Source organism: Poecilia reticulata, chromosome 9 (genome assembly GCF_904066995.2).
Source record: "Poecilia reticulata chromosome 9, P_reticulata-male-v2, whole genome shotgun sequence".
In the NCBI taxonomy this organism is placed as follows: Eukaryota; Metazoa; Chordata; class Actinopteri; order Cyprinodontiformes; family Poeciliidae; genus Poecilia; species Poecilia reticulata.
In genome coordinates this window covers 13,060,288-13,087,613 of record NC_088838.1, presented here as the reverse complement: position 1 = coordinate 13,087,613, position 27,326 = coordinate 13,060,288, and the positions used below count along the sequence as shown (strand labels likewise).

The window sequence follows — 27,326 nt, the reverse complement described above, 5'->3', positions numbered from 1 at the left end:
CCTAACAAGTTGTAAAGTACTTCAAGTGGTTATTCTTCAGCCATTAAATGGACAAAACAAGGATATTTTCTCACCATCATAAAATAATGGTCTAACTCTTTTTTGTTTTTTTTGCCATTTTTTTCTTTTCTTTTTAAAAAAAATCACTTTAGGCAAATAATAATAATAATAATTATAATAATAATAATAATAATAATAATAATAATAATAATAATAATAATAATAATAATAATAATAATAATAATAATTATTATTATTATTATTATTATTATTATTATTATTATTATTTATATTAGAAATGTATTTTATTTAGTCAAAATTTTCTCCTGCAATCTTTCAAACTTTCTTTGGACTCTTAATAAGTCATAGTTGTACTATTTACGCATATAAATTGGTGTATAATACACGTTATTGTAAGCTTGGCTGTAAAACACCGTATTCAGATCATAACGGCGCCTTCATAAAATGAAGTTACTGCACTGTGACAATTGCTAAAGAATGCTCGTATCAGAAAGAAGCGCACACAATGCAGCCGCAGCAGCCTCCCCAGAACAGACATTATCTCAGCCTGTATTCCTGTGTTGTTGACCCCGAGCAGGAACTTTAAGGGCCGCCGTGGTCAGACACAGGGAGAGGGAAGTTAGCACTGGCAGAGAAACGCCGAAGTCAGGCATTTTTGGAGTAAGATAAGAAGAGAGCGGCGAGAAAGGAAAAACTAAAATAACAAAAAGCCACTTGGGGGGGGGGATGAAATTACTATGACAACACGCGGCTGTTTTTGCCAAGTTTTGAAATATGTCAGCCGCCCAATCAACAAACACAACAAGGTGATAAGTGAAATATGCGTTTGGCATCCACATATGCAGGAAGCTCCGGTGCTGGGGGCGGCGTGCGCTGGTGTCCCACCGTCTGTGGTCTTCCTCCAACGACCTGCACTGGCATAATAAACTTCAGGGTTTGTGTGGCACTGGCAGGTGCTGCTCCAAGTATCCAGTGTCAGGCCTTTGTTTGCCTTTTTGATTTATTGCTGACCACTGCTTCGCCTAACATGTGCAGAGGAGAGCCTGCTGCCCCTTCCTCTCAACACCTTTCCACACAAAAATAAACCCGATCGCTGCAGGAGCTCCAGCTTTCTGCCCACTATTGGAATTCTCCCCGCTGATAAGAAAGAAAGGCCTGGGACATTTTGTCAACATCCTCCCATCTCAACACGCATGAATCAAGGATAAACCTTGAGAGCAGCTGCAGGCTCCTCAAGTGGCACAGCAGAGCGAGCGGCAATGTGACTCAGAAGATAAAATGGTTTTGAAATGCACACAGAGATGCGCTGCAGATTTTAAATCACACTGTGGTAAATAAGGAGGGGGGCTTTGAAGTGACACGAATGCAGAGGACTCATCAGACGCAGAACCAGAAAATGAAAACATTAGGGTCAACCACAGGGAGGAAAAAAAGAAAAACAGACAAACGTGATTAGATTAGATTTATAGTGCTTTGTAAAATTATTCACATCCCTTAAACTTTGACGTGCCACAAGAACAAATTTCAAGCTGTTTTATTAGGATTTCATGTGGCAGAAAGTACAGTGGAAATGTGCTTAGACAATGTTACTCACGGATTTATCTTTGGATTGTGACTCCATTTTATTTGATGAAAACCTACTTATTCACACATTTTATTTTTTTATATGACTGTATTTAAAATGTTAAAAAGAAAATGCAGCTGGGAAGCTAAAGTACCAAGGCACAATGATGCATGACGCACTATTAGCAGTCATCTGCAAAGCAGCTAATTCAGAACCGTCGTGTATTTTCCTTGGCGCTGACTGACTGTGAGTGGAGATAAGTAAGGAAGATTGTAGGTGTCAGATTTTGCATTAATACTGATAGTTTCCACTGTGCACATTATGGCGTGTTAAGATATGTTTGGTGTTTGAACTATTAGTCACAAGCATTTTTAGAGGGTTCTGAAGTAGGGCTTAAATAAAGAAGTTGAAGAAATATAATAAAATCTTCCACAAATAAAATCTAAAAAGTGCGATTGTTGGAAGGTGAACATCCTCGCTATTCTACAGCAACCTCTACTTTCTTTCTAGATTGCCCTGTGTTTATCTCCATCCATCTTCCCATCGGGTCTGACCAGTTCTCCTATTCCTAAAACATTTGGGGTCGTAATGTAACAAAATATCGAAGCGTTAAGGCGGCATGAATAGTTTCACAAGACACCACATAAACAAAGCTCCACACACTGCCATAACCCTCGTTCTCTGTTGCTTAAACTTTTAGATACTTTCTGCTGTAATAATGTGTCATCATAACTTGCTGGCCAAACAATGGCCTCATTTTGTTTCAATATTTCCTCGGGGGAATCTGACCAAAAGTTAATAGTCGTGGAAGCTGAGGTGTTTAGCCGCAACAGAGATACTGGGGTGTAAAATGTCGACATTTTGGAGACTGGACTGATGAGAATTTGAAAAAAAATTTAAAAAATTAAAAAAAGCCAGCTTAACCCGAGCTTTAAAAATGACATACAGTACATCCACAAACACCTCCTAACTTAGATGAGGTTAAAATAAATCAGCGAAAACTGAAGAAAGGACAAACATATTTAACATTTCTAAAAGAAAAGAATTCTGCAAAACGCAAATGCATATTTATGTTTGTTCTGCCTTTTATCACAACATATTGTCTTAGTGATGCTGTTTAAAGTAGCAGGAGCACTCAACTTAACGCCAGAGGCGAGGTGCAATCTGGACAGGTTACCACTAACAACGCTGAGACAAATGAGATAAAACGAATAAAAACATAAAACACAAAAAACCATGCACAACGTTGCTGAAGATTAATTTCAAATAACCAGGTAACCTGCAGGAAGATCCTGGACTATAAGAGGAACGCAAGATAAAAAACTGACAAGATAAAAAAACAAAAAAGTACTCATGGAAGTACTGTTTACTACAGGTCAAGTCGGTTGATCAATAATTAGGTCATAACTGAATAGCAATTAAATTATTGTATCTGTGTTCTCAACTACAAATTTTAAAAAATGAAGTATATGTTAAAAATTTGGTTATCTGCAGCCAGTTGCTGTTTTCCCAGTCTGGGGATTTTGTTTTTTTTTTTCCTTTTTTTCTCGCCACTCTAAAAGCCGGATTTGTGAAATGCACAATAAGCAGTTGTCCAGTCAACAGGTCCTCAAACCTGACCTGAAGATCTCTGCAGCTCCTTTAGGGGTCAGAGCATCAGAATAAAGGGTATTGAATAAAAATACATGAAACATTGTTTTATATTTGTATTTGTAAAAAAAAAATAATAATAATAATAATAAACACTATTTGCCTTCCACTTTACAGTTCCTGCATTTCATTTAGTAAGTCCACCACACAAAATCCCAATATAACTCATTGATTTTGTGGTTAAAGCCTCACAAGACGTGAAGAAAGTTCAAGTGTCATCAGTACTTGTGCAGGGCCGTGAAACAGCCAGAAGTGTGATGTACAACTGTTCTTTTGCAGCCTCGGTGGTTGACGGTAAAAATATATCTGCGCTGCCAGGATATTTTCATCTCAATCCCGTAGAGGCAGGCAGACAACACTCATGTTCATTCAGGGCTTCAACTGCAGCTGTCTTGAATGAACAGGGCACGGTGACCCCCCCCCCCTCCACCCTGAGCATTTGTGCCCACTCGTAAGGGTTGGCACTCACCAGGGCCAAAGCTATCAGTCACTGGCGACGATGACAACTGAAATATGCACGGGGAGGAGTTTGGTTATGACTTTGGTAAAAGCCACAGGAAGAAGCACAAGCCCATTCACACATGAGCTGCCACTGTACATTCTCTCCATTTGTCTGTTATCCATTAAAACATTAAAACAGACACAGCTGCTACCATGGGGCACTGAGAGAGTCTTTTTCCGTTGTGATTTCTAAGTAATGGCTCTAATGCATCAAACCTCTATTTATCTCTAGGAAAACATATTTTTATGATTAAATTAGCACCGTGCCTTTGCCTTATAAAGTATTCTTACACCTTGTAGCTTATGTAACATAGCAATCCAAGATAGTCCACAAGTTTCTGCTAAAAAGGAAAATTGTCCTTGGTTCAAACAGCAAAAGACATCGAGTCTTTGACGGTTTCTATAAACTGAAAGGCGAGAATCGACGGAGAGGCCTTTGGGAACTCTAGGGGAGCTGCAGCGCTTTACAGCTCAGGTGAGAGAATCTGCTGAGAGGACAATAATTAGCTGCTGGCATTCCAGCAAAAATATGGCTTTGTGACAATGAGAAAGGTACTGTTCAAACAAAGCCTCAAGACATTCGCCACAAGCCGCGGTGGAGACACAACAAACGTGGAAGAATGTGCCACAGTCAGATCAGACCCAAATTTGAACTGTTTGGCCTAAATGCAAAATGCTAAGTGTGGCAGAAAGCTAACACTGCACATCAATCTGAAGGAACCGCAGTGGTGGTGAAACCCTGCGGTTGCAGCAGCATCCCGTGGGGTCGGGTTTTTCTCTCCTCCGGGGACGGGGGAGCTGGTCAGAGTAGATGGGAAGATAGATGGAGGTAAATACAGGACAGTCCAGGAAGAAAACCACTTCACATTCAGTCCCAAGTGCTACTTTGCGTCGGTTTGTCGCGTAAAATTCCAGCAAAACACATTGAAATTTGTGGCGGCAATCCGAGAAAACGTGTAGGAGTTCATGGGGTGTGATTACTTTTACAAGCCGCTGTGAATGCTGTTCCTTCCTTCACGTTCCTCAAAAGACAAATAATTTGGATGTGAAGCGGCGCTTTGGAAGCAAAGTTATGTTGCTTCAAGAGGCGCCTTGCCTCCTCCTCTCCTCTTTCACCCCAGTGCTGCAGATCTGTTAGTCAGGGGCCGGGGAGTTTTCAGTCTCCAGGGGCACATCCCTCTGAACCGCCTGCCAAGCTTCTCCCCGCCATCCCTCCATCCTCTTTTTTTTTGACTCCCCTCCTTTTTACTTCTTTCCCACTTCTCCTACCCCTCACGTTGAACTTTCTCCTCCTCCTCGACCTCTTATCAACCTCTAGCTTTTTTTTTCTTCTTTTTTCCACTTTCACCCCAGAACATTTCTCTTCACTCTCACCCTTATATCTGCTTTTCCCTTTTCCTTCTCCTCTTTTCCCCTCCTACTCCCCCCTTTTCCCGACGCAGCGATCCGGCTCCTTTGCAGCCGTGCATAATTAGGCCTAAACACAAGCCTGCGCAGGCTCACATCTGGAAAAAGTTTGGACATGGCAGTTTCCTACCAAGTCGACTAAATATTTAGGTTGAGAGTTACTGCATGTGGATGAACTCATGATAGAAGGGGTGGGAAAAGTAGAGAAGCTGGGGAGCTGCAGATAAAGGAAAATTGGGGACAGTAGGAGCTCATGAGGGAATGTAGAGGCGACGTTCTGTATTCTCAAAGAGGAATAAGTATTACTCTGCAAAACAACAACAACAACAAAACAAGAAGCAGTTTTATTAAAAGTGCAGTCCAGGCTCTGTAAAGTAGGAGGTGATAAAACTGGGTTGCTCCTTTTTGGCTGGCAGGAACAACAAACAGCTAGCTAATAGTTTTAATAAACAAATCCCCTCTGGGATTTCCCATGATGCTGAGGGGCCTCAGCTGGAATGTTCACAGGGGCCAGCTGTTGTGCATTACACGAAGCAGCCGGCCCCGGAAGCCAAGGACCGGGTGTCCTTCGGTCCTCGCCTGCTCCACTTGGAAAGAGAGCGTATCTCCAGGAGAGGGAGAGAGAGGCGTTCGCCGAACCGGGGCAGCAGCGAGCGCTCCCCCGCCGCACCTGGGATACTGTCTGCAGGCTCTGAGCAGCCTGAGGAATGTCAGGAATAACACGAACATCAACGAGAGTTCCCAACATTCCACATCTGGAGCTAATGTCTGAATGCATCGGGAAAAACAAAAACTTTCCAGACGCCGCGATTCTCGGGCAAGGTAACAAAAATGGCGCCCCGGATTGTTTGCGCCTTGTAAACGTGCCACAGAACAGAACGCCAAGTGGCCGCACAAAAACAACCCGAGCAGAATTAGTAGGTGCGGGAACAGAAGATTATCTTCAATCACCTCTATCACTGCCAGCCGAGCCTTTTCGGCCTCCACTTTTCAGCAATGTGTTCGACAGATGTTTGTCTTGCCTTTATTAAGCAAAAACACAAGGCCCTATAAATGGCCTGGTGGCTGGCTCATCGTCTTCATTCTTTACCTCATATGCTTGCTGCAGTGAAATATAATTAACTCTCTCGTGGATTCCTATTACGTTTTTTTCTTTTTGTCTTTTTCTATTTTGTCACAGGTGAATGCTTCCGGTCATCACACCAATGTTCATATGAAAGGTAAAACGAATGTCAAAACACGCAAGATCTCAAATACTAAGGTAAACACTGTGAAATCATAAATTGTCTGACAGCATAAAGTAGGCTAAAAGATCCCAAATAAGTACAAAAAATAAATAAATTTTGCTCAGTGAAAAAAAAGTCAAACGAATGTGACATACAGTTGTTAATATTAATCGGTTTAGAAAGAGTTAAGCAGTTACTTCTAAGACTTTGGGATGCTGGCGAACCACAGCGAGAGCCATTACATACACCTGGGAGCAGGTGGTGAACGTTTCCAGGAGGTAATGGCTCACTAAAATTACTCCAAGAACAACGTCTTAAGGAACAAAGGCATTACTTGCCTCAGTTAAGGTCAATGTGCCTGATTCAACAAAAAAACAAACGAGCAGAAATTGCATCCAGGGGACTTTCGACGCTGAAACTATTGGTGACCAAAAACAACGCAAAGGTGCGTCTCACCTTTGCCACAAAAAATAAATAAAATAAAATCTTGTTGAAAATTTTTATGGATTTCAGAACAAAACAAAAACATAGTTACCAACACCAACATTGAGACGTGGTGACGGTGAGGCAGAAAGCGCAAATAATGTGGGAATGAGCTACATCTGAAGAAACTCTGAGCAGCTGTGAAGAAAGTTCTGCATTGCGACGGACCAAAACACCACCACCACCCCCACCACCCCCTGAAAAATGTGTCACGGACAGATCAGCAATCTATCAAGAATGATTGTGTGTTTTGGCCCGTGTTGAGGCGCTTTTAAGTTCGCTCCAAAAAAGACCACACAATGAAGCGCCTCGTAATTAAAAATATCGAACTTAGAACCAGCGCCGTTCCCGCTCTCAGAAGGAGACGGAGAGGCAGGGTGTGTTGCTGCCTTTGACGTGAGAGCCGGGTCACCGGTTCAAGCGCAGATTCTGATATAAAACGCTCTGAATGTGTTTCTGTTTATTCATGTTTTTTGTTGGTTTTTTTTTTTTTTTTTTTGCAGCTAAGAGTCAGTTGGACCGTGTTGTGGAGGTGGAGGGCTGAAAAGCGGAGGGGCCTTGGCTGAGGCAAATTTAAAGTGACAGAGTTGTGTCAAAGAGGCTGGACCCCATGATGGTCACAGAGCTTCTTAATGCTTCACAGAGACGCATCCCTTCACTTCGACGTGAGAGTGGATCAAGATGGAGACGTCTGACCTTACAAGTTCAACAACAGCTTCAGGGTTCTCGGTGCAGTGCAAACTAACAACATGGAGGCGATCCAAGTACGGCGCCTTGCAAAAGTATTCGTACCTCTTGAACGTTGTCAGTTTGTTTTTATTGTTTTTTTTACATTACAACCTCAAACGTCAGCATATTTCATTGGCATTGAATTTAGAGCAACGCAAAGAAACTCTTGATTGTGAAGTAAAAGGAAAATATTCTCTAAGAATTTTCACAAAGTCACCATTGGCTTTAGGTCTGAACATTGGATGGATCGTATTTGATGTAAATACTTCCATCGTAGCTCTGATTGTATGTTTTCCCGGCTTGTTGAAGGTGAATCTCTACCCGAGTTTCAAGTTTTTTTGATCCTCCAAAAGATTTTCTTCCAGGAATGCCCTGTATTTATTGTCGTTTGTTTATTTGAGGGGAAAAAAAAGACAATGCACATCAAATAATCTGCCCTAGTTAGCCATAAAGGCTAGTTTTCACCTGTAGCCCCTAAAGTAGCATGTAGCTCCCTCTAGCTTCAGGTAACCAGCAAAACCTTTGAGCAGCTTTCCTGTCCCTGCTAAGCAAAAGCATGATGCTGCCACCACCATGTTTCACAGTGTTGGAGGGTGTGTTCAGGCTGATAAGCAGTGCCAGTTTTCTGCTACTCAAAGTGTTTTGCATGCAGGTCAAGCAAATTACATTTGACTCTCATCTGGACCCTGTGCTATGTTTACTATGTGGCCCACATGGTTTGTAGCAAACTGTCTTTCAACAATGGCTTCCTTCTGCTTTCATTGAGGTCCAACTTGTGGAGTGCATGGCCTGTCAACTCAGGTGGGGGTCACAACTCAACCCCCACCTGAGTTGTGACGCTCTGCAGCCATCCCAGAGCCACCTTCTCTGATTAATGCTCTCCTTGTCCTGCTGATGGGCAATCATGTTCTAGTACGGTTTTGTCCTTTTCTTCACATTAATCAGATGATGGATTGAGCCATATTTCTCTATGAGAGAAATTTACTAGCCTGCAGCTTCTGAATGTTGCACTGAGTTGCTTTTGAGGGGATCTGAGTAAAGGGGGTTCATATAAATGTATGTCGCATATTTTTTTGTGGGTTTTAACAAAAAAAAAAAAAAAGAAACTGATTAATTTTGCGGAGAAGTAATAATTTTGAACGGGAAGTGCAAGTCTGCGTATGGGAACTTTTAAGTCAATAGTGCTAATCCTTGAAAACGCCTTTTTCGTGGAGACGTGCTCGACACGCTTTGCTCAAGCAGTCTGAAAGGACGGGATGCACACGAGTGTGTTCAGAAGTTAATGTTTCTACTTACAGAGTGACGGTCCTGTTGGGGAACAAACTGAAGTCCGGAAGTTCAACCAGCTCCTCCTTGCTGCAGCTCACCCTCCTGCCCACAGATTGAGCGCCGTGCGCCTTGGGGCGATCCTCCGCGCAGCTGCACCCGCTGGTGGAGGCGAGCGGCCCGGGGCAAACCTGGACGAGTCCCGCTCCGGAGGCGGACAGCAGGAGCAGCATCAGCACCAGACGCCCCGGCAGCAGAGGGATGCCAGCTGCGGGCGCAACCATTGTCCTTCGCCTGGATCTCACCTCAGCTGCACCCCCGCCTCCAGTCATCCCATATCTCCACCATGAAGATCTCGGTTGGAGTTTATGAAAAGGAAGAGTGAAGAGGCACGCCGAGCTCACGGGAGTTAAATAAATGAATGAAGGGGGAAAGTATTTCGCTCAACAGTGAACTCCCATCTCATCCGGTCATTCCAGAAATATCAGAGGCGCTGATTTCCCAAATGTCCCGTTATGTCATGGCAGCAGCCTGGGCGCACGGCTCCCCTTTGCTCCAAAAGGTTATTAAATCCAAAGGACAAGAGTCCATCCGGTGGTTTACAGCTGTTACACCAGCGATGGCTTTCTGGGTCCTGGAAAACTTGGGTTTGATTAACCCAGAAAGTAGATTTACTCTTTTTTTCAGGATTCACGGGAGTGTCCAAATTACCGTTATCTTGCCCTCTGGAAGTCAATCCACGCGCTGCGGAGATTTACCGCAGAACTCACGCACATTCTTTCCGAGTCGCGACTATTTCTAAAGAAGAGATGAGTAAATTGACTTTACTGTCTTGTTCCGATGATTCTTTTCAAAGTTTTCCTCGGCTTTTTCCTCGATTCCCGGGTGGTCCCCCGCACTCTCACGCACAGAATTTAAACTGAATTTAAACGGGAGGGTGGGGGGCGGAATGAAGTCGGACAAGAAAGGAGTTTGTTCCTCATCTGCTCCCGTCTGATTCCCCAAAATAAAGCGGGGTTTTGCCTGTACGCCTCTGTCAGTCTCAAAATCCACTCAGTTGAGGGTATGCTACCCAAAGTGCGCCCATTCCTTCCCCGTCTGCGCTCTCGTCCCCGCGGTCCTAGCGCATCCGGATCAGGGTCATTCCACCAGAAATCACTTCACACAGACCCAGACCCGACCCAACGCTGAATGAGGCCCTGATTGGATGATTATTTTAGGGGGCTACTTCCTATAACACCTCAGACAATTTTACAAAAAAAAAAAAATTATTATTATTTTGTGTTTTTGCGCTCTACAGTAATTACATAGAGGTGTTTTGTGCTCTGCCTCCCCACAGTTACAGTACATGATATGGCTGCTTGAAAAACAAACAGTTCAATCATTTGAACTCATGTTACAGAAATATGCTACCACAGTCTATTACGGTTAATTTACGGAGTTACGGGTAATGAAAGCCCAAAACGTATTTTCAGAGAATTACAATATCAATAAGAGAAAATCCTTTCTAATTCAAAATTGTTATGTTGTGTTATGTTACAGGCTTTGAATGGCCCTGGCTAATCCCAAACAGTCCAGAAGACACTGACACCCTCACAAAGGTTACTTCCCAAAGAAGCTGACTGTTCACAGAGAGCCACATCCGAGTGGAAAGTCGAGTGGATGGACAAAAATGTGGTAGGAAATGTTGCACAAGCAAACAGCTATAACCACAGCCTTGAAAGGAGTTTTGAAGTAAAGATCGTGTGAGTGTTTGAGGAGATACAGAAGGTGGACTGCAGCTGGAGTCAATTCTCCAAGAGCTGAACGCACCAACACATCTATGACATGGGCTTCAGTTTTATACATTAATGGTCCTCGGTCATTCCTGATCCAAAAGTCTTATCAAGGATGACTGATAAGATGAAAGTGAATTTCACATTTTATTTCCAAATCAAAATTCCAGAGTCGGGAGGCAGACTGGAGAGGAACCGAGTTTACGTCTATTGAGCTGCACGGTGAAGTTTCCACAGGCGGCGATGATTTGGGGTGGCATGTCATTTACTGCTGCTGGTCCACTGTACTTTATCAAATCCAAACTCAGTGCAGTCACAACAATTCAGACTGTTTCCTCCTTCCTTATAAGAATCTTTTTGGAGATGCTGATTTTGTTTTCCTTCAAGAGTTGGCACCTGTCCATGCTGGCAGGAAGGCCGATATAATGAGGGGTGAGCGAAGAGGAATACGAGATTTAGCAGACATAAGTTGCAGGCTGTTATCAAAGCAACCTGGGATTTTTTAACACCTCAGTAAAACCACAGGCAGATCTCCTGGTGTACAAGCAACCATGGTAACGTCTTGAGTAAATGTGCGGTACAGTACAATCACTATATGCTCTCGGCCAAGTAGAACTTTTTTATTGGTCTTATGAATAGTCAGATTTTCTGAGAAGGTACCAGAAATAATAAAATTACCAGAAATAAGAGTAAAATTGTATCACATAGTGTGTAATTATTAGTTTATAGTATGGATAGCATATTTAACTTTTATTGAATAATTGACAGGTATTAAAGATAAGCAAATATATTGAGCCTTTAATAGTTGAAATAACTATATCATAAATAAAATAGACTAGCTAACAGGCAGGATGAAGAAAACTGAGCGTCTCATCAGTTTTCTTTTATTTCAAGATAACTAAAGTATAAATAACTTTACAGTTAAACCGTGATGTCATGCTGGGGAACTAATATAACGACAAGTAGCCTTCGGCAAAATCAAAATTTCCTCAATAAAGAACAGGGAATACTATTGTTTTGAATTAGCTGCCTCCATGTACAACACAGGAAGGTCTTGCCTTCAATGTGTGTCTGGGCTGGAGGAGCAAAGTGAAGTTATGAATGAATGCTGAACGCCTCTGGTGTATTGTGTGCCGGAGTAGATCAAAGACTGTCCATTCAATCGGCGGGAACCAGAGGAAGCAAAGACTTTTATAGATAGGCTGCACTTCACTAAATTCTATATTGTTCCTGGAAAAAGACTTATGATCAAATAGAGCACTGCAAGCGTGAAAATGAACAAAGACGGAGCTGCAATAACGCTGGTGATAAGTGTTTGTTGGCAAGGCTGTTCATTTTACAGTGTTGGAGCACACAGACAGCAAATCGTTTCGTTTTCCACTGATCGTCCACTTCTCGGGTCTCCCAGTTCACTCTGCGCGTTTCTAATGGGGTTTTAGTACAGGGGGCTGAGGAGATTTTTATGGATGAAGATTGATTTTATGTCATTTTTCCTAGACTGTCTGGTGTTACCACACATGTAGTGAAAAAGAAAAAGAAAGAATCTGACTTTGCATGTTCCCCTTGTGCCTGCGTTGGTTCAACTTCCTCCTACAGTCCAAAAACTTGCATGTTAGGTTAATTGGTGGGAGCTGTGATGGGCTGGTGGTCTGACCACGGTGGACCCCGAGGTACGCTGCAGCCCCTCGTTCAATTTAAGTATTTTAATGAAGTACAAAATTTAGTTTCAAACCACCTTATTGAAGACGGCACATGGCTTAAAAAGGTTCATATCACCTTCGGTGAGGAAGGGGGGGGTAATTACAAAAAACTGTTGCATCGCAAATCTACTTCAACTAAGTAGTGTTTTATGTTTGCCAAATCGGTCAGTGTGAATATACCCGAATGGTTGCCGATGACATAATGACCCCAAGATGTTGCACCAGTCCACCTTGCTTTGGAGATTTGTTTTTCCTCATCCCTGCATGTGTTGGTAAAATAAACCTGAGTATCGCTTGTCTTAGCTCTAGTTGTTTTAAACTTTGGTGTAGTTACCCTGATTCTCACTAATGGCCAATTTGGTTCAGTAAATATTTTTATTGTTGCCCATTTCTGATTTTTGAAGATCAGACATCTACCTTCCTTAAGTGACATATTGTCTTGTCTTTCCCATTTTGAAGCGTGGGACCAACGATGCATTACATTTATACCCAGGTGAAAGAGGAAGACGCATATTTTATCTTTTCTTCCACCAAGCTCACCTAGAATGTTTTCTAGAAAACGTATCGTTATACCCTCATTGCTTTGCTCCTTACTGGATGTCATAAACAGTAGGCTCATCATAGTAACAATGCACTTTAATGCCGGCCCGTTTTGTAGCAATCGCCACAGCAACAAAAAGCTAATGCAGTGAAACCCTGCTGGCTCTGAATACAAATGGGTTTTTGTCCACTTCAAACATGTCAAGCTGTAACTAAACATAAATGTTTCAAAGTTGACTGAGATTGAGAGTGTTGTTCTTTGCATACCATATGTTGTTTATGTTGTAAGAGTAGTGAAATATATGGGCTTCCAGATCCTCCGAATGTGTTTGCACAAGCGAATACTTTGATTTAACCCCGGGTCTACTCTGAAAGAAAAAATAATTTTCCCAAACCTCAATCTTTTTGTTGAAATTTTTTTTTCCAAAATTGAGCTCCACTTACTTTATCTTTCACTTTGGTCTGCGGTTCAGCTTTATTTTTATTTCATTTTTTTTTTAGCTGCGTGCACAAAAAGTTCCGAAAATACAGTAGGTTACTTCTGTTTTAAAAATACTTTTTGATATACGAGAGGCCTGGGAGGACAGAGGCTGTGGTGATTCAAATCTGGAGAGCGTTTCAAAATACGAGGCGGTGCAGGAGGGAAACTTTTGAAAAGGTTACTTCTTGCAATTGGGCTTGACGTGTGTTCACCGACACATTCAAACTACAGGTTCCCCAGTCATGCAAGCGGCCTGGCAGTATATAATAGTGCACTGTGCTCTGACCCCTGCAGCAGACCCCTGGTTTGTTATTCCTGTATGCGATACTGTACTCTGGAGCAGGCTCAGACAGCCAGCGTGGTTACTAAAAGAAAGCACAAGGAGTAGATGGGCGCCTGTTCTGTAATGAAACAGAGGGGTGTTTATCCAAGCTGTTAAATAAGGCTTCGAGTGCAACACCCCCCTCCAGCCCCACAAGGCCCAAATCTCTCTCATCTGGAGAGCACAGTTTCCATTTTAAACTTTGCGTCCCAAACTGCACATTACATCAAATTGTACTTAATGGTATCCAGACAAACTTTAATGTCGTTCCAACATTTTCTCTGCAGCCTCCACCCCCCTTCGCCCTCTATAGCTAAGCAAGCAATCTCTCCTTTCTCTGTTCCACATCTGGACTCCATCCCAGGTGAAGAATGGGGAAAGCAGAGAACACTGGGAGAGAGACGGAAAGAGAGAGAGAGCAAGAGAGAGAGGTGAAACGTAGCGAGGCTTGGAAGTGCAAAAAGACAAACTATGCTAATGTTTGATTTGGATGACAAATATTAGAGATGGCAGTTCATAAGAGGCATGATCTGCGATTCCTCCAGAGGGACAGGATTTCCCTATTGTCCCCCCAGATCAGATGGTTGAGAGGAAATAATCAAAACGTATGAAACTTTTCTCTGCACAATCAGAGCAACAGACCAAGTGAGATGAGGTATAGTACAGTATTGTGTTTCTTCCAGCGAATAAACAAAAGACACTTCCAGCCAGGAAACTTTGTGTTTGGTAACACTGCGACATCTAGTGGCATTATATAGAAAAGAGCAACAGAGACTCCCAGTAGTTCAGCTCTCGCCACTCTTTAAAAGGGTAGTTGGGGGGGGGGGGTCGGACGAGGTACGTAAAATCGACTTTTTGAATCATGTTTGTGTTTTCTTGCTTGTAGAATATCAACTTCTAGCTTGAATCCTTAAAGCTCAAAATAATTTGTAATTTGTTACCATCTGATCCATCCACTTTATACATACACACACACATATATATATATAAAGACCACAGGTTATCATTGTATCATTGGGATTAGGATCTGGAGAGTCTCCTGACCGCACGTCAAAAATGCTGATGGCTCTTGAATAACTTCTCCATCACTTTTACTTTACAAGCCAAAAATGAAACATGCACTAAAAATCACACAAGGATTAGATCAAAAATGTTACATTGAAGGACAAATACAGGACATATGACAGCTCTGACCTCTTAATTAAAAAAAAATGGAGCACCATAATTTAAAAACAAGTTGAATTATAAAAGCTTGCTGAAAAGTTTGCAAAATGCAACATTAGTTTTCTTTTGCTCTCTTTTTCTTTCGTTATTTTGTTTGCATTTCCTTTTAATTCATGTGAAGCACTTATTGTTGAAATGTGCTATATAAATAAAATGACCTTACTGCCACAGGATTAAATAGCTTGGAGTCTACACACACTTTCCCTAAATCCACAGGAATAAAAGAATTCTTTCAAAACTGCAGCAATACCATCCTCTGGTGGTAAATAATAGAATTGCATAGCCATTTATTGAAAGCAATATTTTACATTAAAATTCAATATTAGGAGATTAACTTTATATTATTCACACTAATAAAACCCTAATGCTGCCAGACTTCATTGAGTTTGAATAAATATTTAGATTTCTCAATGTAAGGGCCTTCAGTCCAGCTTAATGTCTAGTAAGCTGGACTGGAGTCCAGATGAACATGAGGTCAAACAATTTAGTCCTCAGCAAAAAACCCCAAAACAAAACAATTTTTAACAATTAACTGTTTCGCTGTAACAAAAGAAAAAAATGATATTGAAATCCTATGAGTTGCAATGACACAATTGTTGCAGTTGTGAACTGAAGCATGCATAAGAAAGATTACCCAAAATAACTCCAATAAAAACAACGAGGCAGGAATTTAGTCACACATTAAACAGACGTTCAAAGTCATATCAGGAGAGACTTCAGGTTGTGCAACTTTATTATATTCCACAAAAAATGTGAAGATTAAAGTCCATCTCTGAGTACTGCTGGAACTGGACATGGGCTGCATTATGAATTCTTATCACATCAAATGTCCCATGCTTACAATATACATTTTAAATGATCCACATTATAATATTATCATCAAAAGAATATCAAAAATATTTATATGTTGAAAAGATATTTTGTCCCTCTAAATTAACAAAAGAGCCAAACAACAAGCACACCCCTCCCCCCGCTTGGTTTGCAGATTCTCATCTATTCAGTTTACAAACAGATAAATTCAAGAGGCATTTTGCCCTGAATCTGCCACTCTCCACATCTCTACAATAACTTGGCAGCCATCTTTTTTTCTTGCCTTCGTCATTTGGAAACACACAAAACCATTCACACACACACGATATGAAGCCATGCAGAAGCCGTGTCTGCATGGGAAAGCATGCAATCACACACACACACTCACACTCGCACAGCACCATCTGAACAACTTTAAGGCAGCATGCAGAGTTGATTAGTTATTGGTCCCTTTTTTTTTATTCAATCAGAAAATTCAGATGGCGATTTTCATCCTCGGTTCTACTCAACTTTTTTTTTTTTTTTTAAGCACCTGCGTTCTTAAATCTGGCCTGAGTATTATGTGAGCAAAGAATGACAGAGCCCATGAAGGCTGAACCATATTGGGGAAAAAATATTCTCATAAAACAACAAGTAAGGCAATAAAGTGTATATTATAAATTGCATTATTTGATTAAAGATTAAAGATCAGAAATTAATGGAATGTCAACCCCACAAAAAATATTTCCAAGGTGTATCGGTGAGTCAGATGAGGTGGCGCTTCAAGGAGGCAAGCAGCACTCTGTGCAGAGTGGAACAGGCGTGCAGAGGCCAACTCATTGGCGGGGCGACACGGTGGTCTGAATGGAGTTGCCTGGGCCTTGATACCTCTCTTTGGCGTGCTTCTCACAATACATTACATCTCCAACCCAAAAGTGACCTCTCATCTTCAGGTTAAGCCCGCAATCTGTGCAGGTGTAGCACTCCGGATGACGGAAGGTGTCGTCGGTGATGCGCACTGCCTGTGTCCTGTGGAGTTGAATAGAGATGGAAACATGTTAGATATTTGAATAGCAGCTTATCGTCTTTTTTTTCTGATTCGTTCCGCTGGATAAATTCAGTCTTCCACTTTTTTTTATTCAAAGGTTTGTCCTTTTTCCAGTTCTTACTGAATTATTTCTTGTAAGTAAAATATGTTTATCAATATTTTAGGTGCCCCCTTCATGTGCATTTAATATTAAATAATAAAAAAAACATACAAAAGACAGATGCATAAAACAAAACCTTCAGTCCAAAAACATGAATGTTCCACTGCCTCAAATTTTAGAAAATCTCTTAAAGCCTAATTTGAGGAGCTTACATGTACACTCATTTGGCATAAATGTAATTGATTTGGAGCTTTCAATGATCCATATAAACATCTTTTTCCAATTTGGAAAGATGCAACTAATGGCTGCAAAGAACTTGGGAAAAACAAGAATTGGGTGCCCAAGTTTGAGTTTGTGGATTTTCTGTTTCCCATTTAGGCTCAAATTTATCTTGAATTATCATGTTTTGTCTTGATAAAGCCTCAAGACAAAACATGCTCTCACAATAACCATCATCACAAAAACTAATACTTGTGTGTGTGTGTGTGTGTGTATACACACACATACATACACACACACACACATAACTGCTTCTTTGTGTGCTTTGGAGTTTCTGTGCTGATTAATTTTTTTGCGAAGCAATAAAAGCTGGTAGCTCTTTAATTGCTACAAAATAAAGCTGTATTTCCCTCAGCCCCACTGGTTGCAATGTTGACACCTTGAGATGCCATGAGACCTAAATTCTGAACATCATGGCATGGAGTGCATCCCAGTTTTCCATGTCTGGCATATAACCATTCATTTTAGCTTTTAAACTTATATTGTTCCTGTGTCCAGACAGAGGGATAATCAGTAGCCCAGCATCATGACCTGTTTGTTCTGAAGATCCTGCAGCTTCCACTTCTCTTCCTAACATGACGCCTCCTCATCCTGACTCTCATACCGACAGGAGAAACTACAGAGTTCTGTTAGGTTAAAAGCTCATCTTCTGAAGTTGGGATATTTTTCCTCCAACAGGTTCCAGAGGAATCACCTCAAACCAGATGTTGGACTGGATTTTATTTGACTGTCATTTGTGAATGTTAGAGCCTCATTTTCAACAGTGGAGCTATAAAAGTTGATAAAGGTTATTATTTTGGAGAAAATCTCATCAACATCAATATTTCCACTAAATAAGAAGCAAAAAAAAAATTGATAGAGGAAAAGCCTCTCAGACTCCGAGCTCAAAGCAAGATGTCAGAGAGCAATAAAACTATTATTTTTGAATTAGACAATTTAATTTCACATAGTTATCACGGTAGAAGCCATTTGTTTGTTAAATACTTAATCAAACATATTTACCGTGTTTGATGTTTGTTGTTGATGACATATAGTCACAGACGAACGAAGTAATTAGTCCAAGTTTGTCGTTTATTGAACGTTCAGAAACTACAGCGGCTGTGATGCACCACAGCAAAGGTAAAACAACCCGAACAGGTGATCAACTCAAAACCTCTCTCTCTTTCTCTCTCTCGTTGCGGGGCAACCGCTCGCTCCTCAAGCCAAGCACAGATTGCGTTTAAAACATTCAGTCCGTTACTATATCAGGTTTTCAGGCTTGATATTTATTTTTGCAATAATTAACAAACCTCTCATGAACACAGCGGTGGTTGATTAGTTCATTTTAAACTCCTGCTCTGCTAGTTATTTTGATAATGGAACCGAAATGCACAGAATTGCTCAACACCTTGTTGAAACAATAATCACTGAGATTATTATTTTTGTTGGGTCATTAATTTGAACACGTTTTGTTGACTTTTTGTTGTTCTTCAATAAAGTTATGAATTTGATAAGGAGCCAGAGGAGGACGTTCTGGTCTCGGCGTCCTGGCGGCATTCAGTTTGTCATCTAATGCCGAGATCGACTCAAAACCTTCCGCAATCGACGTATCGCGTCCCTGCTCTAACAAAGAACAGTTCAGAAACAATATGAAATGGGGGGGAGCCATTTATTTACTGATTAAGTCGTGTTTTGGATTGTTCTTGAAAAACTAATCAGTCACGGCTGATTAGTAGGTGAACTCATGGCTGCACAGTGAACCAATTGATTCTTTACAGCAGACAGCCGCTCCCCTCTCTTGCAGGTGCTGCGTACCCCCACTAAATCATTTAGGGGTACGCAGTACCCTGCTGTACCCCCCTACTTTCACCCCTGTCTATAACTATAAAACTATAAACTATAGAAAAGACTGGCTTAAGCAGCCAGTCTTTTCTATAGGACATTTATCCATCCATATCAATGGGGATGTGTGAGTTTCTTTAGTTTTCACCTCATCTGGATTAGAGGAAAAATTGCAAAACAAACTTAAACTTAAGCACATCTTGTTTATAAAGTTAGTTGATTTTTTTATGTTGTATACTCCTTTAACTGTTGATAAATAACTGTTCAAATACATTATTAAAAGTTCAATGCTGCATTAAGATTGGTGTGTGTGTGTGTGTGTGTGTGCATAACCTCTGGTGGAAAACATACACTGCCTCAGTGGTAATAAAACTGCAGGAGGACTTACACAATGCTTGTGCCACACTTCTCACAGGTATGGTGTTTGCTGACTCCTGCAACAGATGAGCTCTGTTTCGGTGGGTTGGGGGAAAGCTTCCCCGGAAACCGCAGGGCTGCCTCTGAAGACAAACACAGATATAAACAAACCTGCTGATAAAAGATATTCTGACAACATGCTTTTTCAACTTTTTTTCTTCCATTTCCCCACATTCAAATTTAGAGAAAAAAAAACAAACCAATTCTCATGACTGATGTAAATCTCCCACAGAGTTGCAAATCCACATGCTTCTAACCTTTCTCATCAGCCTCCAGCACTTCTTGCAGCATTTTGAAGGTGTTGGACTGACGAGGTGGAGTGCGGGACTCCTTGTTCTCCTGGATCATCTTGTACACCTCAGAGTTCCTGTCAAACCTTTGCATGGCAAAGTCAGAACTGGAACTACTGCAGAGGGAAAGCAGAACAACAGATCACAGTTTATTAAACACCAGAAACCCGAGGCCAAACTAGTTTCCCCCCAAACGTATCATAATCCTATAAGATTTTCCAAGTAGTGTTCACAATGGTTTCAATAAAGAACTACAAAAAATACAACAAAGAAATAAAATAATCGTCTGTCCCTCCCACTGGTTCCTCATATCAAAAGCTATAGGTACACGCGAGTGTTTGCAGTTGGCAGGAACTGGTTGGGCAGGTATTCTCCTGTCAGGCCAGGTGTTTGGTGCCTTGCGCTTGTTGACAACTCGTCGCTCAGAATCAGAGAACGAAACCTGACAGGCTGTCCAACCTGTTGCCACTCTCAGCAAATACCTGGAGAGTTAGCCATCAACACACACGTGTTGCATGAAGAATCTTCAACGTTTCAGTGAGCTCACCTTCAAAATAGCAGGTTGCAGCTCAAGCTTGTCAATGTAATATCAGCAAAGGATCAGCGAAGGACAGCGTTTCGAAGGCTGATTTTGGTCATGCTTTGATTATTTCTTAGAAGCATATTGGTAAACTTGATAAAAAATAAAAAAATAAAAAAAAGGATTTCCACTTATGATTATATAATATGTAAATTATTTTGACATGCATTTCTTCATAAATATTAAAATTCTCTTCTTTCAGACAAATTCTATCTATAAAAAACATAATATATATATCAGGTTGTTCCCGGTCTCTGAACTTCTACCTCAAGAACTGGACTTTTATAAACTCTCCCCGGTTGACTGGTAAAGGTGGAGGTCTGGCTACAATTTTTAAATCCTGTTTCCACTGCCAACAATCACCTATACAATCATTTTTCCAGTTTCGAGCTCCAAGTTTCTGAAGTGAAATTACCGGAACCAATTTTGTGTGTGGTGGTCTACCATCCGCCAAAGTTCAACAAGGATTTCATTCATGAATTCTCAGAACTTGTGGCATGGATTACATTAGAGTATGACCACATTTTAATCAGAGGCGATTTCAATATACATGTACGGCGTCTAGATAAACCTCTGGTGAAGGACTTCACCAGATTGTACAAAATGAAACGAATCAATCAAGATAAATCAATCAAGATAAACCTCTGGTGGAGGACTCAAAAAAATACAACAAAGAATTGTTGTATTTTGTACCTCTGGACTTCACCAGAAGGATTATCTTGATTGATTCATTTCATTTTGTACAATCTGTAGTTGGGCCAACAGACTTAAAGGGACATACTCTGGATTTGGTGTTACCACATGGACTTTGCTTAGATATCATTGAAGTCCTTCAGACTTCACCTAGTGTCAGTCCTTCAGACTTCAATGATCATTGCCCGTTTTATTTCTGATCATTCGCCCGTTTTATTTTCTATTCGTATTTCACGTTCTGTGGACACAAAGAACACTAAACCTTTACTTCCTCGTACTAAAAACTCTGATGCTGCTCTTAAACTAAATGCTGACCTTGCTAATACTACATTCACTATTGATAGCAATTCTAATATTGAAGGCCTTATTTTAAATTTTAACAAAGTATGCTTAAATGCTTTAAACATGGTAGCTCCCTTGAAAATTATAAATACTTCAAATAAGAAACTTCTAGAGCCGTGGCTTAATGAAACCACTCGTGCACTTAGACGTCTAATGTAGACTCGCTGAGAGGAGGTGGAAAAAAGATAAATTACAGGTTTCATTTGAAATTTTGAAAGATAGTCTACTTAATTTTCAGACTAATGTCAAATTAGCCAAATCTAAATATTTTATTAATCTTGCAGCTGCAAATAGGCATAGGCCTCAAGTCCTTGAAAATCTTTGATATCCTTGTTTTAACAAATCTACAAACATGTCCTTCACAGCTAAGATGATAAATGGAGCGGAATCTTTACTCGTCTAACAATTTTGTATTTAGGCTTTCAAATTAGTTTGAGACAACTGAGACCTTTATTTCTTTTTTGTATGCTTGTTTGTCTGAATTCCATCAGCTTTAGACAGGACTCTGCATCAACATGATGTCAACAGAACACAAAAAAACAAACATGCTTTGGGCTTTTCCTCTGCATCAATGAGCAGAGGTCCAGATTGGAAACAGACCTCTGAAGCACGACCTCCAAGTTTTCCACATGCACAGCTCCACCCAAAGCTACCCATTTCCCCCTTTTCCTCTCACATTATTCCAACATGCAGTCACAAAACAGCTGAAAAACACAGGAACAGACAACACACACCAACAAGCAGTCAAATACACTGACACTAGGTGATTAAAAATGTACAGATTTAAAACGTCCAAATACACCGATACTTCCTGAACGCTGAGTGGAGTTAAATATTATCAAATCTGTAACAAGCACTTGCGTAGACAATCTACATCTGACACAAAGCTGCAGAGAAGTAATAATAATTTAGTCAAAGTGCAGACTCAACAAGAACATAGTCAAAACACAGATAAAACTGCTAAATGTCTGGACCTAATTTCCTGCTGGCAGAAAGCAAACAAATCCAACTTTTGTGCTGAATTAAAATATAAATGACAACTCAATGACTCACCTCAGAAAGAAGAAAAAGTCACAGGAAAAGCAGAACTCCGCAAAAAAAACCCCTGTAATTTCTAAGTCTGTGAATCAACTCAGAACATGGAAAAAATAAAAACTAATATTAGCAGAGACTTCACTGTGAACCAGACGAGACAGAAAAACAAGATTGTGACTGAAAGGTGTGCCCCGGGCTGAAATTCATTGGCCACGCGGCATGAAGGAGGCGTCACCGCTTCTCTGATTGGCTGCAGAGAAACGGGGAGAGGCTTATTGTGCTGGCTGGGGGCTACAGACAGGGGGCCGATCAGGGGGAGAAGTAATTGCTCTTTTTTGGGGAATATCAAGTTCTTGGACAGGACTTGCAGCTGCAGACATGACCTGTGGGTAGCCCGAGTTAACCAGTAGAGAGCCAGGGCCAAAACCAACCATCCTGCACTGTCAAAACACAGACACCAGCTTCTGCAGCAGAATGTGTGGACAAAAGGATTAGAAAAGAAACTACAAGAAACTTTTTTTTTTTTACATTAAAATATATTCCAAAGTTCAGAAGGCAGCATCTGAATACTGGAAAATGAGTCAAATTACGGCTCCATCAACTCCAAGGGTGTGGCTCCGAAACTCTGCAGAGTGAAACTGTACAGAGCTTCCCAAAGGCTGAACATTTTTATCAGTATTCATTACTGCAGTTCAGTCAGATGTTTGAAACATGGAAGCTGTTAGAAAGTTCCAGGATGCTCATAATGAGAATAAAGAATCAGCTGCATAGCTGAACAACAAAATCATTAAATTAACTGATTCACATTGAAATTGATTCCAGTTTTAAACCATTTTCCACACAAGCCTTTAAGAGAAGAATTAGCTTAAAGTAGGAGAAAACGTCTCCAGAAGATATATTTTTAATCAAAGAAAAAAAAAAGTTAGACAAACATATAAATTGCATTTTTAAAACTAGATATATATCTGAGAAAGCAACATAAAAATAAAGACCATCATTCTGAGTGGCTTTCACACCAGAATTTTGCAGGCATTTTCTTGACCAACATCATCAGAGATGATGAATTATCACCGTCAGCCCTATGGTAAAAATACAGAAGAAAGATCCTGCGATTTAGGTTTAGGTCAGCATATCATTTATATCTTCTCACTGACTGACTGGAAATATAAGGAATCAACTATTTCTCTGCTGTTCACATAGAAAGATTTTCCTCATACAGCTGGAAAGATAAAGAAATCAAGATTAATTATATTTTTTATTATTTAGGTTCACTCACATGGGTATCTGTACTTGGAAAAATGACACCGTTTTGTTTTTCATCAAATATCAAGACATTTATTTGTCATCTGTCATTTACTCTGGGGTAAAAAGTATATTTTCAATATGTTTAAAAAAATAAAGCACATGGTGTTCTTTAGTTCTTTAACCTCCTCTAAAGTTAATATGTAGCTACATTCTTGTTTATGCACATAAACTCTGCAATTAAAGCAAATTCTAATTGATTGCTTGACTTAAGATCTGTTGAAAGATTATTTTTATTTTACTAATTTTCTTCAAGCTGTTCAAATTTGTATTTCTAATTAAAAACAACTTTTCTAATTAAATATTTACATTTCAAACATTTGTCACTTTCAAGGCATCTCAAAGAAAGCACATTTAGAATTTGATTTATTATTTCATTAATATTTCAAAATCCAATGCTTTTTGCAAATTCATTATATAAAACTACATAAAGCCTTGTTGAGCCAAAAAATAACAAGGAGTTAGAGTAATTTTCAATTGTAATTATGGAATTTTTTGCTTTTTTGAATTAATAAAATTTCTATTTGAAAGTTCAATGGTTTTTATATGAAATATAACAAGCAGCATTTGGTCACAAAATGGGGAGTAAATAAAAACTAAGTGACGATATCAAGAGTGTTTACCTGCGCCTGGGGGACATGGGAACATCGCGGTCAGTGGGGCTGTGAGGTGAGTAGCGTCCAGGTGGGGTTGGTGTCCTGCTGGACCCAGAAGGGTGTCTGAAGTCAGAAGGAAAAAACTCCTAGAAGAGAAAAAAAAAAAAGGTACAATGACACAAAAGCAAATAGCACAGATGAAAGACTTACACATAGACTGTGAAAACATAGAAATCTGTTTTCTCCAACACTGGTGTAAGAGCAAAATTACATCTCTCTTCTTGCAGTTCATCAGCATATCAACTCATTTCTTCTGCGATGCCTGACAAATGTGTGATTTATCAGAAATTAGAATTGGGCGTAGATACTATACTAAAACACTGAAGAGAGAGGGGCCTATGAGCACATAAGTGCTGTGCAAAAGTATGAAATGTCCTGCAAAGAACAAACTTTGTTCATTCCAGCTAAAGAAATTTTTTATCTCTTCTTGTGGAGTATGTAGAGGCTTTAAGAAGGCGGACCGGTTCTGATACGCTCACGCAGAAAGCAAAGTCCTGATTCTATCAGCTTCTAAAGCTGAGATGATGTCAGTCATAACCTAAAAACACAGCTATGTGATCCAAAAATCAAAGACAATGATAACCCATGTACTGCATACAAAACAATAGAGGTTACACATCATCATTTCTGACTGAAGCACATTACAGTTTCATCCAGCAAAAACAATACATCTGACTTTGTTTTGATATCCTGAGCTTCTATTAACAACCAGCATCCATCTCTGCTTTGCTGATGAGAATCAGCAGCCTGCATCAACATTTTAAATCTTGATCACCTTTTATAGCAAGAAACCTGCTTCATTCCATCATCTAGTTTTAACCACTCCAAATGTTCTGCGTTAATAACAGTATCGGTTTTATAAATATGTTTTTATGCACTTTAATAGTTTTCAAACGGAGGTCAGAGATGCAGTGCTGCAAGTATTATGAAGCTATGTTTTACATCAGGACCAATCAGGAGAGAATGTTGATTCATTACATGAATTACGTTCTCCTACCAGAAGAGGGCGCCACATACCAAGTGAATACCATCAGCTAATGAACAATGCATTTCGACAGATGTGAATCGATGCCTCAGCTGCTTGCATAAAAAGACACCCAAGCATGAAGTTATTCTTGCATTAAGAGCAATGGTTGACTTGTTAAATTATATTAGCATTAGTAGGTTATGTTAAAATAACAAACTACATGTGTGTACACTCTGAACCCCAGGACAAAGACTCAGTACATTCATCATTCAGGACACTTTTACTGTCAGGAATTTCACTACTATCAGGCCGTCTCCTTTCTAACCATGTCCACCTGTAAAGCTGACCACCTCCTGAGGCATAAAAGCATTTTTATTCACCGTAACAGACAAGGTTAATCAAAAGCAAAATATATCCAAACTTCAGCCTAGGAATTGTTTGAGTAACAGTCCTCATAGTCCCTAAAAACTAATAAAAACTCAGGAAAACATCTTGCACAATAAAGCTCAGCGAGTTTTTCTCCCGGTACAGTCACCAGCTGGCATCAGTGTTGCACGGGCTCCATCCAAGAGAGAAAATGACTCCACCCAACTTTTCAGGCTACAGTCAGAGCTGATGGTGGAACCCGACAGAAACACAGTGGCACGGATGAAATGGATGATTTTTGTGGTTGATGCCAGCACCCGCTTCCAATTCAGCAGGTCTTTGAACAATAGCTCTGTTCTCAATCGAGTCCAATTTCCCTCCTCTTTTTTTCTTTCCAGAGTGGGCAGATTAGTGGTGGATGCCAGGAAGCTTTTACCAGAAACGATCATTGGGACGGCTCCCTTCGAATTTTTTCCCTCCATATAAACCCAGTAATATGACTCAGGACTGAGGGAATCCTTCAGACTACAAAACTACCCATCCGTTTGCTCTCCTGCTGCGAAGCAATCTAAAGTTCATATACCTGATGGACACACATGCTTTAGAGACTTTTTTGAGATAGACCAACTAAAGTCCAACAGTATGTGGATATAAATCCCTGCTAATGCAAACAAGGTGGACCTTACATAACCGTGGATCTTCAAGATCTACAGTCTAAGAATGTAATCTATACGAGTAAAGAGAAATGCAATGAACGCAACAGAAAAGCTGAAGAGTGGGGGAAAAAACAGCCACTTTAAAGGCACATATCTGTTCAATTACTTGTTAACACAAACAGTGAAAATTGCTTCCAACTTAGTGTATTTAAGCATCTAGATGTGGTGAATGAAACTTGAAGTTCAGCATAAGCCCAACAATGTGGATAAGGAAGGGGATTTAATGGTTGATGACTGCAGACAGATTGGTCTCAGTACTTCAGAGATCGCTGATCTACTGGGATTTTCCCTTCACAACTATCGCTTAGGTTCACAGAAAACAGACTGCCAAATTTCCAGCGAGCAGCAGTTGTAAGGATGAAAATGCCATGCTTTTATCAGAGGAGAATGGGTAGGCTGGCTTGAGATGAAAAAAGCCAACAGTGATTTAAATCATCAATCATACCAACCAAAGAACGCAGAAAACCCATCTCTGAATGCACAACATGCTGAACCTTGAAGCAGAAGAGATTCAGTGGCAGAAGAACACAACAGCTGAACAGGTGGGATACAATTTGCTAAAAAAAACAAAAACAATTATTGAACATAAAAAAAGACTTCACATGTTCACCGTGCTCAAGTGGTGTTCACAGTAAGAGATCTACTGAAATGTGGTGGAATGGCAGTTTTGCATCACCAATGTGCAGCAGAAAAATCTGCTACAACTACCTGATATGTCAATTTGGACTGAATTCATTGAATGTTTCTAACACACTGATAAAAAATCTTTCAAATATTAAGATGCATCTGAGATCAAAACGGGTGTTTGGGGATACAAACTACAGTGGATTCTTGGCTGCAAACATACTGGTCAGATTTTATTTCTCATTTTCTGTCAGAAAAAAACTCTTATTGATTGAATGAAAACTTTCAATTAAAACCTTCCCTGGGTAAGGATAATTTTGGGCAATATGATGGTCAAACCTTCTACAGCTACATTTTTGTAAGTGAAAATGTTCTTTGAACTTGATGAAGAAGCTTCAGAATCCATGTCAGC

The 27,326-nt window shown here is 40.3% G+C and overlaps 2 protein-coding genes across 2 annotated transcripts in view; both read right to left on the bottom strand.

Annotated features, from left to right (window-relative positions):
* adgra2 (adhesion G protein-coupled receptor A2) overlaps window positions 1–10,006 on the bottom strand; it is a 49,327-nt gene extending 39,321 nt beyond the window's left edge. Inside the window, exon 1 of the mRNA XM_008419047.3 lies at window positions 8,878–10,006. Within this exon, the coding sequence (XP_008417269.2) occupies window positions 8,878–9,179 (302 nt within the window). The 5' untranslated portion in view covers window positions 9,180–10,006. The remainder of the gene's footprint in view (window positions 1–8,877) is intronic.
* Window positions 10,007–15,593: 5,587 nt separating this feature from the next.
* The window catches only part of pdlim2 (PDZ and LIM domain 2 (mystique)), a 41,209-nt gene continuing 29,476 nt past the window's right edge, over window positions 15,594–27,326 (bottom strand). The window contains exons 7-10 of the mRNA XM_008419048.3: window positions 24,209–24,327; window positions 19,601–19,749; window positions 19,315–19,426; window positions 15,594–16,707 (exon numbers count right to left, since the gene is read on the bottom strand). Of these exons, the coding sequence (XP_008417270.1) occupies window positions 16,515–16,707; window positions 19,315–19,426; window positions 19,601–19,749; window positions 24,209–24,327 (573 nt within the window). The 3' untranslated portion in view covers window positions 15,594–16,514. The remainder of the gene's footprint in view (window positions 16,708–19,314; window positions 19,427–19,600; window positions 19,750–24,208; window positions 24,328–27,326) is intronic.